This window comes from Pyrenophora tritici-repentis, chromosome 1 (assembly GCF_003171515.1).
Source record: "Pyrenophora tritici-repentis strain M4 chromosome 1, whole genome shotgun sequence".
In the NCBI taxonomy this organism is placed as follows: Eukaryota; Fungi; Ascomycota; class Dothideomycetes; order Pleosporales; family Pleosporaceae; genus Pyrenophora; species Pyrenophora tritici-repentis.
Window position 1 is genome coordinate 8,318,841 of NC_089390.1, and position 15,050 is coordinate 8,333,890.

Here is a 15,050-nt window from a genome sequence, read left to right on the forward strand (position 1 = left end):
CTATTGGACTTCGTCTTTATATACCATCTAGCGTACAATATCACTGCCAGGCAGCATAGCCGCTTCAATCTATACCTTGCACACGTGCCAAATTCTGTTACAACAACCCCAGGACCAAAACCTTCTTCTATGCGTACATGTTTGGAGAGAATATCAATGCTGATGTACATCGCTAAAATGCTGCATGTAATACAAGACGATGCATAAACGACGCGATACAAACAATGTCACACCGACTATTTGCTGTCGCAGTAACCAGGCGCCTTGGGGGCACCACCGTAGATCCAGCTCTGGACTGTGAGCGTTGTGGTATATACCATACCGACCGCACCAAGAATGCACAACAAGACATCAAGTACTCGTGCAGTACTCGTTCGCGCGACAGCACGGTAATGAAGCATGGGCTATATAAAGTCAGTAGAGGCTTTGGTTCGGAGCGAAAGCAAACACTTACAGGGTAGATGAAGACCAGCGGAATACAGGCAAAGCTTCCCACAAGACTGACGAACTTGTCAAGGTCACCTGCACCAGCCCAGGCAAGGCAAGCACATACCAAGACAATGAAGAAGCGGAAAAAGTTCTTCTTCCATTTGACATACGGGTTGTACTTGCCCGTCCTGCTGAACAGCTGCTGGCTGGTAATCTCAATGGCAGGGTAGATCTGCAGGGGCGTCGAGAGCAATATGGCGAGCGAATAGATGAACTGAACGCCATTGACAAACTTGTTGTCTTGGGGCATGTTGAGAAGCACCACCGTCTTTGTCTTGGATCCAAAAGCCGCGTACGACAGGGCGCCGGCGCTGAGGAAGATGACGGTGATAATGATCATGACGCCCCCGAGGACCTTGGGGAACTTCTTGGGGTCTTTCATGCCCGTCTGGATGGGAATGATGAGGCCAATACCTTCAAAAGTGAAGATGGCAGTGCCAATAAACAAGGTCCAGTCCTTTGCGTTGAAGTTGACAATATCAGAGATGCCGCCCTGATCTACGATGGTGAAGAGATCAAAGTAATACAGGTAAACAAGGCCCATGAGGATGAAGAGATCTGCTACCAATGCGAGCTTCTGGATGTTGTTGATGTTGCGGTAGAGCGACAGGGGCAGGAAGATGACCATCTGCATCATGATCATGTACTTGATATCAATAAAGGTTTTGCAGTTGGATACGGCGAGGACGAATGCTTGCAGGTTCTCAGAAACGAAGACGATGTAGGCCGAGGAGAAGCCTATCTGGGAGATGACGAGCGAAGTATTGATCAGGTTGCGCATCCAGTCGCCGTAAAGATGAAAGCCCATGTCACCAAACGAGTGTTCGACCACGAGGCGAGTGGAGACGAGCAGGACAAAGCAAGCATAGGAAAGGCCAGCTACTGCGAGAAGCACAAAGTTTGAAAAAAGCATACCACCATTGAGGAATGCTCGCGGCAAGAATAGCACACCAGTTCCTACAAAGGATTTGAGCAGGAGTAAGGCTGCTCCTGTAGGCGTACCTGTGCCCGTCTTCTTTGGCTTGCGTCTCCTCCGCTTTCCCGGCGTGAGCAGTGCACTCGACTCGCCGTACTCGCGGTCTTCGTCTTCGGTTTGGGCACCAGAGTCTAGTGCGTCCGAGGAGAAGTATTCGTCTGGCCCCAGCACCTCGTCGTCTTCCTCGAGCGATTCACCGGCAAAGTGACCATATAGGGTTAAGAACTCGAGGAAGTTGTTGGTGAAGACATGGGGTGGCGGACGGGCTTGACGGACGGTGCCGTAGCCGGACGGGCCTGGTGCGGGTGAGGGACTGCCTGCAGCTCTGCGCAGATAGTTTCGTCTGAAGCCGCCCGGTTGCCGGATCGAGTCGATATCTAGCGTCTCCTCCTCAGGCCTGCGGCGAGGCCCGTGGGAGCTTTTGCTGCGTTGCAAGCCTTGCTCCTCCTGTTGCTGCTGCTCGCTCCACCTGTAGATCTGGCGGGTAATGTCGCCGCCTTGGAGCTGCAGGCTCGAAAAGTGCTCTTCGTCTTCCTCGGGCTTCCTGCCTGCCGTCGACTGGGCATCATCATCACCTATGGCTCCGCGGTTCGACCTGCTGGGGGAGGCGTAGTGCCCGACCAAATGCCGGCGCACAATCTCGGGGTCTTGGTAAGGGACGGGGGAGCGACCGCGGCCGTCGAAGGAGCCGTAGATGCTCGGTGGTCCCCGCGGAACAGCATCCTCGTTAGGCGAGAGTGGCTGCAATGGGGGCGTGCCGAATCGTGGAGGGCTCTTGCCGAGAGACTCCTTCAGTGCAGAGGACAGCGTTGACTCGGACGGGCCGGGCAGCGACGACTGCGGGTCTGCGCGTCCAGGAAGGGGCGTTTGCTGCGATGACGAGTGGACCGTCTGGGAAGGGGTTGGGATCTGGCGCACGACAGGCGTGCCGTTGGGGAGGGAAGGCGCAGGAGAGCCTCGTCTGGCATGTGAGTCCCGTCGGGCAGTAGAGCCTGCGCGTACAGACTGCGAGTCTGCCGGGGAGCTGCGCCGGGAATCTCGTGATGACGAGGACGGCATGATGATGGCGCTGCTGTGCTGGACTCGCTTGGCCGGTACTCTGATGCTGATGTTTGGTGTTGACACTGATATCCAAAGGAGCTTCGGCTATCTGCGCCTAATGCCGCGATATGCGATATGCGATACGCGATACGCGATACGACACGGATACGATGCGTAGTTGTAGTACAGTGCAGCCAACGCTGCAGGCTTGAAGAATAGCGCAAACAACCGATGCGCTGGACGACACGCGAAGAGTGCAAGTGCAAAGTTCAGAGTCTAGCAAACGACGCGAAGAGGAAACAAAAGCTGAGACGGACTGGCCTAGGAACGACCATGCGCCAACTGCGCCGACTGCGCCGAGAGCTTGAGGTCATTCGCTCGACACAGCGACACGTCTGGCGTGGGGCGCGGGATGACCATGTCACGCCGTTGGTGGAAACCCTGCATTTTCTCTTCACACTGCACATAGCGATACGTATGTACGGTACAGTATATGCTGCATTCCTTGGAATTGACGGCTAAGCCGCCAAGGTAAGTCAGATATAACACCCGACTGACAGCCCTGTCCGACATGTACATACAGTAGCTCCGTCATCATCGCTTTCTGGTCCCGTTTCATTGCTGCTGCATCCAGCGCATCTGTCCATGTCTTGCGTCCCAGAAACCTTTCCTGCAGCCACCCAAGATTTGCCGGCGCATCCCGCGCTTACTGGTACTACGCCCTGACCGGAACCACTCCTCGTGCCAGACCATGACCCATGTCGAAACTATAAGGCGCCCGCTGCCTAGGACGAGATCCAACTTTGCCGCCCGCACACCTCAAGACGAGAGTGAGCGTCTGCATCGACGCTCCTTTGTTCAGCAGTCGCCTCCGCCCGTTGAAGATGAGGAGACGCCACTGCTCCCAGATGGTCAACTTCGCCAGCCGCACGACGGCAATGTCTGCCATGGCACCCAAGAGATGCAGGCCAAGCGGGGACTCGTGACCCGTTTCTTCTCTGCCATGCTCCCCTCGTCGCACCTAGCATCCAGCAACAGTCATAAACGACACCCATCAACCGCCGCCTCCAAACCAAGGCCTGGAGCCTTCCCTAGGCCAGTCGGTGGTACAGACAAGCTAGGCACTTTTGCAGGCGTCTTCGTACCCGTGACCCTCAATGTCTTGTCTATTTTGATGTTCTTGAGATTTGGCTTCCTTCTCGGCCAAGCAGGTCTAGTGGGCATGATGGGCATGCTGATTGCCGCCTACGCCATAAACCTCTTGACTACTCTGAGCATCTCTGCCGTCGCCACAAACGGCACGGTAAGGGGAGGGGGCGCCTACTACCTCATCTCGAGGTCACTGGGACCAGAGTTTGGCGGTAGCATTGGCATTGTCTATTATCTTGGCTCTGTTTTCAATACCTCGTTGAATGCTGTTGGCCTCATCGACTGCCTGATTGAGAACTTTGGTAGCAATGGAGGTAACATGGGCGAATGGCTGCCCCAAAGCTACTGGTGGCAGTTCCTGTGGGCGACTGTAATCTTGGTAGTGTGCACGCTCATCTGTCTAGCTGGCAGCGGACTCTTTGCTCGCTGCAGTAACGGGCTGCTGCTTGTTCTGCTTGTTGCTACCATCAGCATTCCTTTGTCAGCCGCCTTCAAAACCCCATTTTCTGACCCCGAGGAAAACATCATCTTCACAGGCCTCAGCATGCACACCTTTACCCAAAACTTACTTCCTCATTTTACCAGAGGCGCTGCAGGAAGTGTGGGTCATCACCGCGAGAGCTTCCAAGATCTCTTCGGCATCCTATTCCCAGCCACAGGGGGCATTCTTGCCGGCGCTAGTATGAGCGGCGACTTGAAGCACCCAAGCAAAGCCATCCCAAAGGGGACATTGTACGGCTTAGGCTTAACCTTCATCCTGTACACCCTCGTTGTATTCGCCATGGCAGCGTCCATAGCCCGCGAAACATTCTACAGCAACACTAACGTTATACAACTAACCAACATCTCTGGTGTCGTTGTACTAGCAGGTGAGATGGCGACATCGTTGTTTTCAGTGCTCATGGGTGTTATTGGCTCTGCCAAACTTCTCCAGGCCCTCTCTCGCGATCATCTGATTCCCGGACTCTCTGCCTTTGGTCAAGGCACCAAAAAGTCAGACGAGGTAGGCTTCCTCCATCATGCATGAGTCGAACGCACGCTGATTGTGTACAATTATGCAGCCTATTTATGCTATCGTCATTACATTCATCATTGCCCAGGTCACCATGTTTGCCGACATCAACCAAATTGCCTCCTTTATAACAATGACGGTACGTCATTAAATGTCCTTGACTTACCCCCTGGCCTGAAAGATCCTCTACAAAGCTCACTGTTGAGAGTATGCGACAAGAGCATTTCTACGAAATAACTTTATATGATCAGACATCTAACATGACCTAGTATCTTATGACATTTCTGGTTACCAACTTGGCTTGCTTCTTGCTCAAGATAGGATCCGCCCCGAACTTCCGGCCATCGTTCCATTACTTCAACTGGCCCACCGCAGCGATAGGAACGCTCGCCTGCGGTGTCACCATGTTCTTTGTCGATGGCTTCTATGCATCTGGTTGTGTAGCCTTGCTCATGATCATCTTTCTGTTGATCCACTACACCACTCCCCCAAAGCCATGGGGTGATGTCAGTCAAGGCCTCATCTACCACCAGGTTCGGAAGTATTTGCTACGCTTGAAACAAGAGCACGTTAAATTTTGGAGACCCCAGATCTTACTTCTTGTGAACGATCCACGGAGGCAGTACAAACTAATACAGTTTTGCAATTCTTTGAAAAAAGGCGGACTGTTTGTACTTGGACATGTTATCGTTTCGGATGACTTTGGAGCAGCTGTACCTGAAGCCAGGCGGCAGCAACAATCTTGGACAAAGTATATTGACTTCTCAAGAATCAAAGCTTTCGTCAACATCTCCATCTCTCCAGCAGTGGAATGGGGCGCTCGCAACCTTGTTCTTGGTGCAGGTCTGGGTGGCATGAGGCCGAACATCGTTGTCATGGGATTCTACAATCTACCCGAGCTTAAACAGGCACAGCCTTTGATCGGCATACCATCGCCCCAGCCATCAAGGCCATCTAGTAAAGCTGTGAATCATTCCATCTCCGGAAAAGCAATACAAACGGCAGCCAGGCGGCGCATGACCGGCAATACACATAGCATGCTTCCTACGGACGCCATGAAGCCTGAAAATGCAATCACGATACGCAGCTACGTTACTGTGATAGAGGATCTGGTTCTACGCTTGCAAGCAAACGTTGCCATAGCTAAGGGATTCCAAGAGCTTGAGGTACCGCCCGCAAAGCCCACAGTCAAACAAAAGGCGTTCAACCTGATGGGACTGAGCGACATCGAGATTGATGATCCGTCAAAGAAATATATCGACCTTTGGCCGATACAGATGTCCGCCGAGATTGCCACTGCCGGAGACGAGCCTGTTCGGAAAAACGTACTGACGACAAATTTCGATACTTACACACTCATTCTCCAACTTGGTTGTATCCTGCACACTGTGCCCTCATGGAAGCGCATGTATAAGCTAAGGGTTTGCGTCTTTGTCGAATACGAAACAGATGTTGAGGAAGAGCGTGGGCGCGTTACCACCTTGCTGCGAAATTTACGCATTGAAGCTGAGGTTCACGTCTTCTGGTTATCATCTGGCGAGCTGAGCATGTACGAAGTCATCATCAATGGACGTGACGACGGACATCTTGATCAAACTGGCCGCGATATTGATTACTCATTGGAAGATGAGCGCTGGTGGCAAGACATCAAACGACTTCGTCAGCCCGAAAATATCAGTGGCAGCGACGAACTAGCACAGACAGTCGATATTCTCGAAGCAGTAACCAGTTGGCCAATTGCGTCTTTCCAGTATGGTAGGCAAGACGCAAATCCAAAACGCTTCTCTGCATTAAGAAGGATGCTACGTAGAGCGAAATCCCGGCCATCAACTAGTAATATGTATGGTGGTCGACTTGAAACGCGAAGTAAAAGGCTACCTACCGAACTATCTGGAGACGACGACAGTGATACCCAGCCATCTTCCAATGGAGGAAGAGACGATGAGGCTCTGGCTTCGGACAGTGAAGCCATAATTAGCGGCAGCAACTTCGATGAATACGACCTGGATGCCTCGAGCGACGAAAGTGACGTTGATGCCCCACGACATCCGCCCAGGCGACGAAAAACCGCACCCAGTAGCTCCTTCTTCTCCCGTCAACTCGACCTTCGCAAAGCAATCTGGAAGCCCCTTCATAAAGAAAGCACAGAAGATGCTTCAAGTATGCAATCCGTGACACCCCTCCTTCCGCACTCAAACGCAACAGCATCCGTTACAGCTATCTTGCCTACCAGATCGTCTTCCTCAAAGTCCCACAGCATAGCCAGCTCTTCTCCACAGCGCTCTGCGACATCTCTCGTCCCGCCACCCGCAGTGCGTCCTTCGTCACTCCCGAAGTTCACCTCCAATCCAACGCCGCGCACAGCAATATCTGCGGAAGAAGCAGCAGGCCCGTCGATAATGTTTGTTGATACACCGCACCCGTCGACCACGAAGAGCAATCCCATCGAAGAAGAAGTCTCTGGTGAAGCTTCTGTTGCGGAAACACCTAAATCAAACGCAAACACGCCTGCAGACTACCCCCATAGAGCACCGACATCAACATGCACTGCATCTGGCTTCCCCTCCCAACAAGCCATCCCCCTCTCCTTCAATGACCTCCCCTGCCGTGCCCAGCATCTCATATTGAATGAACTAGTACGCAAGCATTCAGAGGATACAGCTGTCGTCTTTACGACGCTGCCTAGTCCCGTCGAGGGTACTTGTGACAGCGAGGCCGAGAGCGTAAAGTATATCAGTGATTTGGAGGTGCTGTGTCAAGGTCTACCGCCTGTGTTGTTAGTGCATAGTAACAGTATGACTGTCACGATGAATTTGTAAAGTACCGGAGAGATGGAAGAAGATTGGCACAGGAATGTAGGTTTTTGTTTTTAAGGGTATCATCTGGGTGACATAAAATACTGGACAGTGTAGGTCAGCATCCAATAGACGTGTCTGGCGACTAACAATGGATTTTTTACACTAGTATGTCTGGTAATTTATGACACCCGGGTGGTATCCTATCTGACACTGCTGATGATGCGAAGACTCGGGAAACAAACGGACCAAAATCGGCTGGTATCTTTCATATATACGCTAAATTAACTTGCTTGCACACCATCACATCTCGATTTCGTTTCATCTAGGTGCTTTCGTACACACTATCGTCAGTCTCGTCATCCTTTCTGTCAGAACTCACGCCCTCTTCTTCTTTATCCTCCTCTTCCTCCTCCGAGTCAGGCGTTCCAGTCATACTAAAAGCTTTCAGGCACGTAATGCGTGTACCTGTAGAATACGAGCCGATCAGCATGCCCACCTGCTTTGCTGTGAAACCAGTCGCTTTACTGCTGTCTTCAGTCTTTAGTCCAGCGGTGTCAAGAATCCAGAAGCGCACCGTGCCGTCGCTGCTGGCCGTAATGATGAGAAGGATTGACGGAGAGAGGGTAATGATTTCAAAGTCTTTAACACGTGACGTCATGCCCGCAGCCGGGCCACCGAGTTGAGCGATCAGTCTAGCAGCAGGAAGGTTGTCTTTTGGCGTCTTCTTATCGTCCTTTGAGGGTTCGCTGGGGAGCATGGAGTTTGTATCGTAGAAGAGGACCCTTCCGTCTTCTGTAGAAACGCAGAGCGTATAGGGCCGCGAAGCGGGCGATATGTAATGCATCTGGTGAAGTTTTGTGCGCGGCATAGGCGTGATTTGGACTTTAGGTTTGGAGTCCATGCTGAAGACGACAATACCGTGTTCGAAGCCTACAGCAAACCCTTCACCTTCTGGATCCCAGATAACGCGGCGGCCTTCACCCGAAGCAAAGCGGCCTTCCCCCACGGCTGTGAGAATGGTGCGGTCAAAATTGAGGACACCAGCTTTCTTGCCTGTTATCAAGTTCCACAGGCGCATACATTTCTCGCCTTTTCCCACGCTGAGCATGACCTTCATGCTCGGGTGCACTGCAAAATCGTTGATTCCAGACGGAACTTCGCCAGGACCTGCTGTGTCTCCGCTGGGTCGACCTTGGGGTTTGGGTATTGGGGCCTTGATAGTCGATAGTGCAGTCCAGTCGCGGGTCCGCGTGATAGCGATTGTGCTGTCTTCTGCGGAGCTCAAGAGTTTGCTCCTGGTGGGGAAGTAGAGGGCTGTGATGTTGGAGGAGTGATGGAGCAGGGATCCAAGCTCCTTGTTCTTCGGGTTCTCCGTGATGGATCCGCCATGGAGAGAAGGGAGTTTAGGCCGGGACTTGGAGGCTATGGGCGGCGCTGTAGAGATGGAATACAGATTTATGCGCTCGTCAGTGCTGCCTGTTGCGAGCATGATTTTGGACGTCTTGTCTGAAAGCGGAGATAGAGCAAGACAGCGGATAGAGGATGAATGGGCGTTGAAGAGAAAAGTATCTGTGAAATCGACTTTGGGCCAATCAGACTCAGGCGCAAGTATATCATCGCACTGGCCATCAAAGAGGCTGCGCGGAATGGCAGCAGCGAATCCGTGAAGAACTCGCTCGTAAGAACCAGTAACGACCTGGATAATGGCCGTGTCTGGCAGGGAATCTCCTTCTCCCTTGTTCTGGGTGGATTTGACTTCTGTAGTTTTGCTTGTGGCTGCCTTCCCGTTGGTCGCAGCTTCTGTTCTCTGGTGAATCGCGATATCGTGGGTTGCAGCGTGCCTGGGGGCGGATGTAGCTTCATCTTTCTTGCTCTTCAGCGCCTTGGCCGCGCCCGTGCCCACGTGCTCAGCAATTGCTCTCTTCCGCTTTGCCATGGCTTGTCGCGTTACCGTTGCCGAGTGCTCGTCCCAAAGATCCAGAAGTTTTTGAATGCAGACAAGCGAGCTAGGCCCGGACGGGGAAGGCGTGAGTAGCAGCGCTTGGCCCAATTCATGGGATGGCCCAAGCTAGGCAGGGCTTATCACCCCAACCCTGCAATGCGGCGCGCGCAGCGAAGTGGGCGCTCTTTCCCTCACGTTCTCGCAAGCCCGCGCATCAGTCCAGCATATCGCAGAAGACATTTCCATCAACCAACGCGACCAACAACCCCCATAATTCATCACAACGGCGGCACTCGTGGATAACGGATGTCGGCCTCCGTTCAGCCGTCTTCATATGTCCCTCGACAGTTTACGGGAAACCTTACGCCAGGAGAAGACAAATGAAGCCGCGTAAGTGCAAGTCGACAACTATGCATCGCCTTTGCCATTTGAACGACTAAATCTCACAAATGCACCGATGCGACAAGGAAAAATCGCTTGTTTTGTTTTGTTCTTGTGTGGTGGTGGTGCTGATATCACGTTTGCAGACTCACATCCTCGACATTGGAGCGACATCTCCGCGCGCTCTGGAAGGTCACGGGCTGCTGCAATGCCGTTCTGAACGGGCACCAGCCCCAGGCAGACGACTTTGTCTACGGCGACCCGGACGAGGACGAACGTCGTTTTCTAGATGAAAATGACATTACAAAGTAAGACATCTTATCTACCGCCGGCACCTGCATTGGTCCTCCATCTTTGCTCTGTCGCATTGTTGTTGTTGTCGTCGTCATCATCGTCGTCGTCGCTCATTCCACTAACCTAGTCGCGTCTACAGAGGTCGACGCTTCAACGACGCAACACTACCCATTCCAGTGGCTGTCACCGACAACCAGCCTCCGCTTCCGGCTACACTGCCGTTCCAAACCCCTACCAACTCTACATTCACCAAGCCGTCACATGCTCCCATCGTCGGTACCCCGACCCTCGAGGATCAACTTCGCGCCGCGTCGGCCTCACCATCTGTCGCGACCCAGGCTTTGCCCTCTGCCGACGCATCTTTGCAAAGCGACACCATCAACGTTGTCCCTGGCGCCAAAGCCTCGTCCCACCCTGCCTCGCCTGCACTGGTCGGAAAAGTCGTAAGCGAGTCACAGCCTGGAGAAGCCCCGACCGTTCAACAAGTAGCGAATTCCGAAGACTCTGCCATCCACGCTCCTACCGCTGATCCCAAGCATGTCGCACCGCCAACTACTGAGGACTTGGATGCTGCAGCGTTTCCTGACGCATCCGTTGCCGCGCCTGCAGCAGACAATAAGCCAAAGCCCCCGCAGGTAGTGCACTTGCCACGGCAAGAAGTCCAAGAAGCTAGATTAGAGGAGACAGAGCAGAAGTTGGAGAGGGCTGCAGAGAAGGAACGGAGAGAAGACGAGCGCGAACGCCTCACGATCCCACCCACAAATGTGCCTGTCGATGTATCCTCCCCGTCTTCAACCGTCGGGCCCTACTCTCAAGCGACTCCACATGCACAGCATCATTCTCCCGACACAAGCCCTGATGCGGAATCCTACAAGGACCGTAGTCTTGTTCCATTACCCGGCGATGATGTTCTCGATCCTGCTGCACAGCAGGTCAAGGACGACCACGAACGTGCTCTACAGAAGCGAATGGACGAAGCAAGAGAGAATGCGCGAGCACGAGAAGAAGATTCGCCAACACCCGATATCGAAAAGCAGATTGAAAACGAGCAGGCAATACGACTGGCTCGTGATGGAAAGGGCCATCTTAGTGAATTGCAGCCTAGCGGAGATGCCCATACTTTGACAGAAGACTTGGACTATGGCACGCGTACGGAAGTCCCCGAAGTTGAGGAAGTGGCTGGGTCTAGGACCCATCACGACGTTGCGGTTGATTCATTACCAACACCAACTACGGTCGCTGCGGAACCGCCGAACATGGATCACGACAAGCCCGAACACACAGTCAGCCAAACACAGGCCGCCGCCGATCATCCGACGCCTCCTGCTGATGTCGATGTTGAGATGCATGATGCACCCACAAAGAATACGCAGCCATCAACTTCACCTCAACCTTCAATACCCCGTCTTGAGCGAATGACGACCCGTGTCTCTTCTGGAGCAATTCGCCAAAAATCGGTTTCCGAAATCATCGCAGAAAAGGCGGCCCCCAATGCCATTCTGACTCCCCGCTCGAGCAACTTGTCAGAATCTACGAGCCCTCCCCGACAAAAAGCCGCACGCCGTAAATCAAGGGAAATTTCTACGGTTGTTTTTGCAAAAAAGACACCAACACGGGCTTCGAAAGCGTTACAATCATACAATGAAGACTACGCATCACTCCAAGGAGCTTCAGAAGATTCGAGTCGGGATTATCTTGAGGGACTTTTCAAGTATCAGGCCCATCATCCACCACGGTCTGTGCCTTTGCAGGAACTTGTCGCATCTGCAAGAAAGACGGTATCAACTGCGGGGACACTCGCTATGATTCGTGAGCATCAAGACTACAAGATCCTCAAGCGTGTATATCAGTTGCAGAACGCGAACCGATGGTCGTTGCGGCAACTCCAAAAGGCCGCGGAACCTGAACGTCCCTTCACGCATCAGGATCAGCTACTGCTTGATATGAAATGGATGCAGACAGATTTCAAGGAAGAGCGGAAGTGGAAGAAGGCCCTCGCTGCCACATTTGCAGAATGGTGTGCCGAGTACGTGAGCTGTTCCCCTGAAGAGCGAGCAACCTTGCGAGTCAGTGCACGTATCCCGAAGACGGCAAGGCGCGCTAGCCATGATGAGGACATGAACGATGCTCCTACCCCCGATCTTGTTCATTCTAGCACGCATGAGACGGAGAGTGAGTCATATGGTGATGACGACGATGTCCTTACCCCCGTCAATGCCAATCCTCCTGCGGGCCTATTTTCTTTGGGCTTCAACGATGTTGTCCTGAAGATAGACCGCACTCCCGCCAGCGATACTATGTTTCGAGAACTGCCGCTCTACGACCCCATGTTCGAGGGCTCCAGCGACACTAATCCCTTCTCGCTCTCAGAACCACCTATTCTTCCAGTCTCCAAATTCGTTACTGGAAAGCTTGTTTCGCAAATTCGAGGGCCGCCCAAGAAGCGGAGTAGGTTCGATTATGACTCGGAAGACGAGCCATCTTCGCCCCCTAGTCGAGCCGGAACATCCGCCGAGCATTCGATGCCATCTACTCCAGGCCGCAGACTGTTCTGCCGTAACGACTTGCCACCAGAGATGACTAGCGTTGCTCTGTTCAATGCCGAGAACAAACACGTGAGGGACCGACTACAAGCTGCTCACCAATTCAGACCACCAACAGAGTTCAACATGCCCTCAGTTGCTTTCTTTGAAAACCGGACCCCTTCTCAATGGTTGTGGGAGGAAGACCAAAAACTCCGAGCACTTGTCAAGGAGTATACGTTCAATTGGTCTCTGGTCTCACAACAACTCTCATTGCCTTCGATATTTGTGTCCGGATCGGGCCGACGAACACCGTGGGAATGCTTTGAGCGCTGGGTACAACTGGAAGGTCTGCCAGCTGAGATGTCGAAAACAAACTACTTCCGTACTTACCAAGGTCGACTCGAGACAGCCAACAAGACAGTGTTCGCCCAATATCAGGCTCAGCAACAGCAGCAACAGCAGCAGGGACAAACGCCAGGTCAACCGCGAAGAAGACCTACAACTACACCGATACGAGTGGAGAGGAGGAGGGAGAACCGACATCTTGCCATTATTGATGGGATGCGGAAACTGGCTAGAAAGCGCGAATCTGCCGCACACAAGCAAGCCGAGTCGCAGAAGGCGGCTGCGCTACGTAAAGCGCATGAGCCTGCGCCACCGAAGAGCAACGTTCACACGCCGCAAGAGTTCAGTAGGCTCAAGTGGGAACGCGAAGAGAAAATGAAGCAAAGGGCAATGGCGCAGGAGATGATCGCTAGGGTAAGATGCTGTTGCTCTCTGATTGTTTGCTCACCACTGACTTCTTACAGCAGCAAATGTTGGCACAGCGGCAGCAAACTCAAATGCAAGCGCAACCAGGAATGCCGAATGGTATTAACCAGATGCAACGCAACGGGACACCCGGTAACAATATTCCTCCGCAGATGGCTAATGCATCCTTGCCGCAGGGTCAGAACGGCCCCGCAATGGCAGCGCGGGCGCACCAATCCCAACAAGGAATGCAAGCCAATTTCGCCAACGGCAGCATGTCAGGCATGCCTATGGGTACACCAGGCGTTCCACAAGCACAGATGCAGGGCAACATGCAGAATGCACGTATGGGTCCGCCGGATCAGATGCGCATGGCTATGCAAAGGGGCCAGTTCAACGCTAGCCAGCAACATCAATTCCAGCTGCAACAGCAACAGATCAACATGGCCAGTAGCCTCACTCAGGGTATGGGCATGAACGGTATTCCTAATGCAAACATGATGGCATCCATGCCTAACCAGAACTTGAACGGAGCCATGAATGGAAACTTAAATAATGCTATGAATGGGATGTCAACCACCGCAGGATCTCCACGGATAAGCCAAGGCAATGGGAACATGCAAACACCTTCTCGGCCGTTGTCCAGTGGGCACATGCCTCAGCTCTTGCAGTTCCAGAACCAATTAAAGGTACAGCATCCGGATTGGACCCAAGAACAAGTTTCCAAACAGGCCTCCGACCACCTCTCCCGATACCTGGCTAAGCAACGTTCACAGGCAATGAATGCAGCAGCAGGATCTTCTGGAATTTCTCCCAGCCCGCAGATGGCAAACAACCAATATTTTCAGCAGAATGGTGGGCTAGCCAATACTGCTCAGCCGAGTGCAGTACAGAACTACCAACAGCAACTCGTTCAGCAACAGCGGCTGATGGCTAGACAGCAAGGCGGAAGCCCGGGACTAAATGCTCGCCCACCGAGCCGGAGCGCTACGCCTCAAAACCCACAAATGCAACAGAGTCCGGGCATGCAGCAAGCGCAGATCAACCGGTCTTAGGTACCCCGATTGGCAATTGGGAACCTCTGCGAGGCCGACCCATGATCCTTGGCCTGTATATACTTTTAATGTTCCTCTTTTAGCGTTGTTTCTTCTTGCGAGCGTGTGTGCAGAAAACGTTGTTTGTTGTAGTTGCGGTCGGCCGCCCTCATGAGAGAGGGTTGGTGTTGGTGTGGCGCTGGTATGATGGATGAATCCGGGCCGTCGGTTTGGGAGCAGAAACAAGGTGTTCTTGTTTGTATCGGCTGCACGATAACAATGGCTGACAACAAGACAAAAAGCTTGCCTGGGGTGATTTGTGCTAGAGTATCAAGTAAGAACTCGATCAAAGCCGTCGAGGAATGAAATATTCGTACCGTCATGTCTATGTTCTCTTGTGATGGTTTCTTGATATGAGCACGTTAGGATGAATGCCCAACACGAGGTAGGGAGGTAGAGATATACTAAGGAACTTCTGCCTGATAGAACGAGTTGCCTTCACTCATGCTAGGCGTCGGGAAATAAGAAACGAGAAATGTAGTTGATGTGTTGGATTTATTCAACATTGCAGGTGACTAAGCAGGGGGATAGCAGTCGCCGAGGGTCAGTGCAGACAAAGAAGGCGGCGGAGGCTATCTCACCTCCGCACCACCTTACTC

At 52.8% G+C, this 15,050-nt stretch overlaps 4 protein-coding genes across 4 annotated transcripts; 2 read left to right on the forward strand and 2 right to left on the reverse strand.

Annotated features, from left to right (window-relative positions):
- Window positions 1-236: 236 nt before the first annotated feature.
- On the reverse strand, window positions 237-2,524 carry PtrM4_032060 (SdaC, Amino acid permease; the record flags this gene model as incomplete). Its single annotated transcript, XM_001939045.1, has 2 exons — window positions 237-404; window positions 455-2,524. 2 exons carry the CDS (start codon window positions 2,522-2,524, stop codon window positions 237-239), a joined length of 2,238 nt encoding a protein of 745 aa, XP_001939080.1.
- Window positions 2,525-3,257: 733 nt separating this feature from the next.
- Window positions 3,258-7,486, forward strand: PtrM4_032070 (PotE, Amino acid transporter; the record flags this gene model as incomplete). The annotated part of the gene is made up of 3 exons (XM_066103993.1): window positions 3,258-4,658; window positions 4,717-4,806; window positions 4,937-7,486. The coding sequence occupies 3 exons, from the start codon at window positions 3,258-3,260 to the stop codon at window positions 7,484-7,486; spliced, it is 4,041 nt and encodes a 1,346-aa protein (XP_065966195.1).
- A 335-nt stretch (window positions 7,487-7,821) lies between these two features.
- On the reverse strand, window positions 7,822-9,401 carry PtrM4_032080 (WD40 repeat protein; the record flags this gene model as incomplete). Its single annotated transcript, XM_066103994.1, has 2 exons — window positions 7,822-7,826; window positions 7,931-9,401. 2 exons carry the CDS (start codon window positions 9,399-9,401, stop codon window positions 7,822-7,824), a joined length of 1,476 nt encoding a protein of 491 aa, XP_065966196.1.
- Window positions 9,402-13,824: 4,423 nt separating this feature from the next.
- On the forward strand, window positions 13,825-14,412 carry PtrM4_032090 (uncharacterized protein; the record flags this gene model as incomplete). The annotated part of the gene is made up of 1 exon (XM_066103995.1): window positions 13,825-14,412. One exon carries the CDS (start codon window positions 13,825-13,827, stop codon window positions 14,410-14,412), a length of 588 nt encoding a protein of 195 aa, XP_065966197.1.
- Window positions 14,413-15,050: the final 638 nt, after the last annotated feature.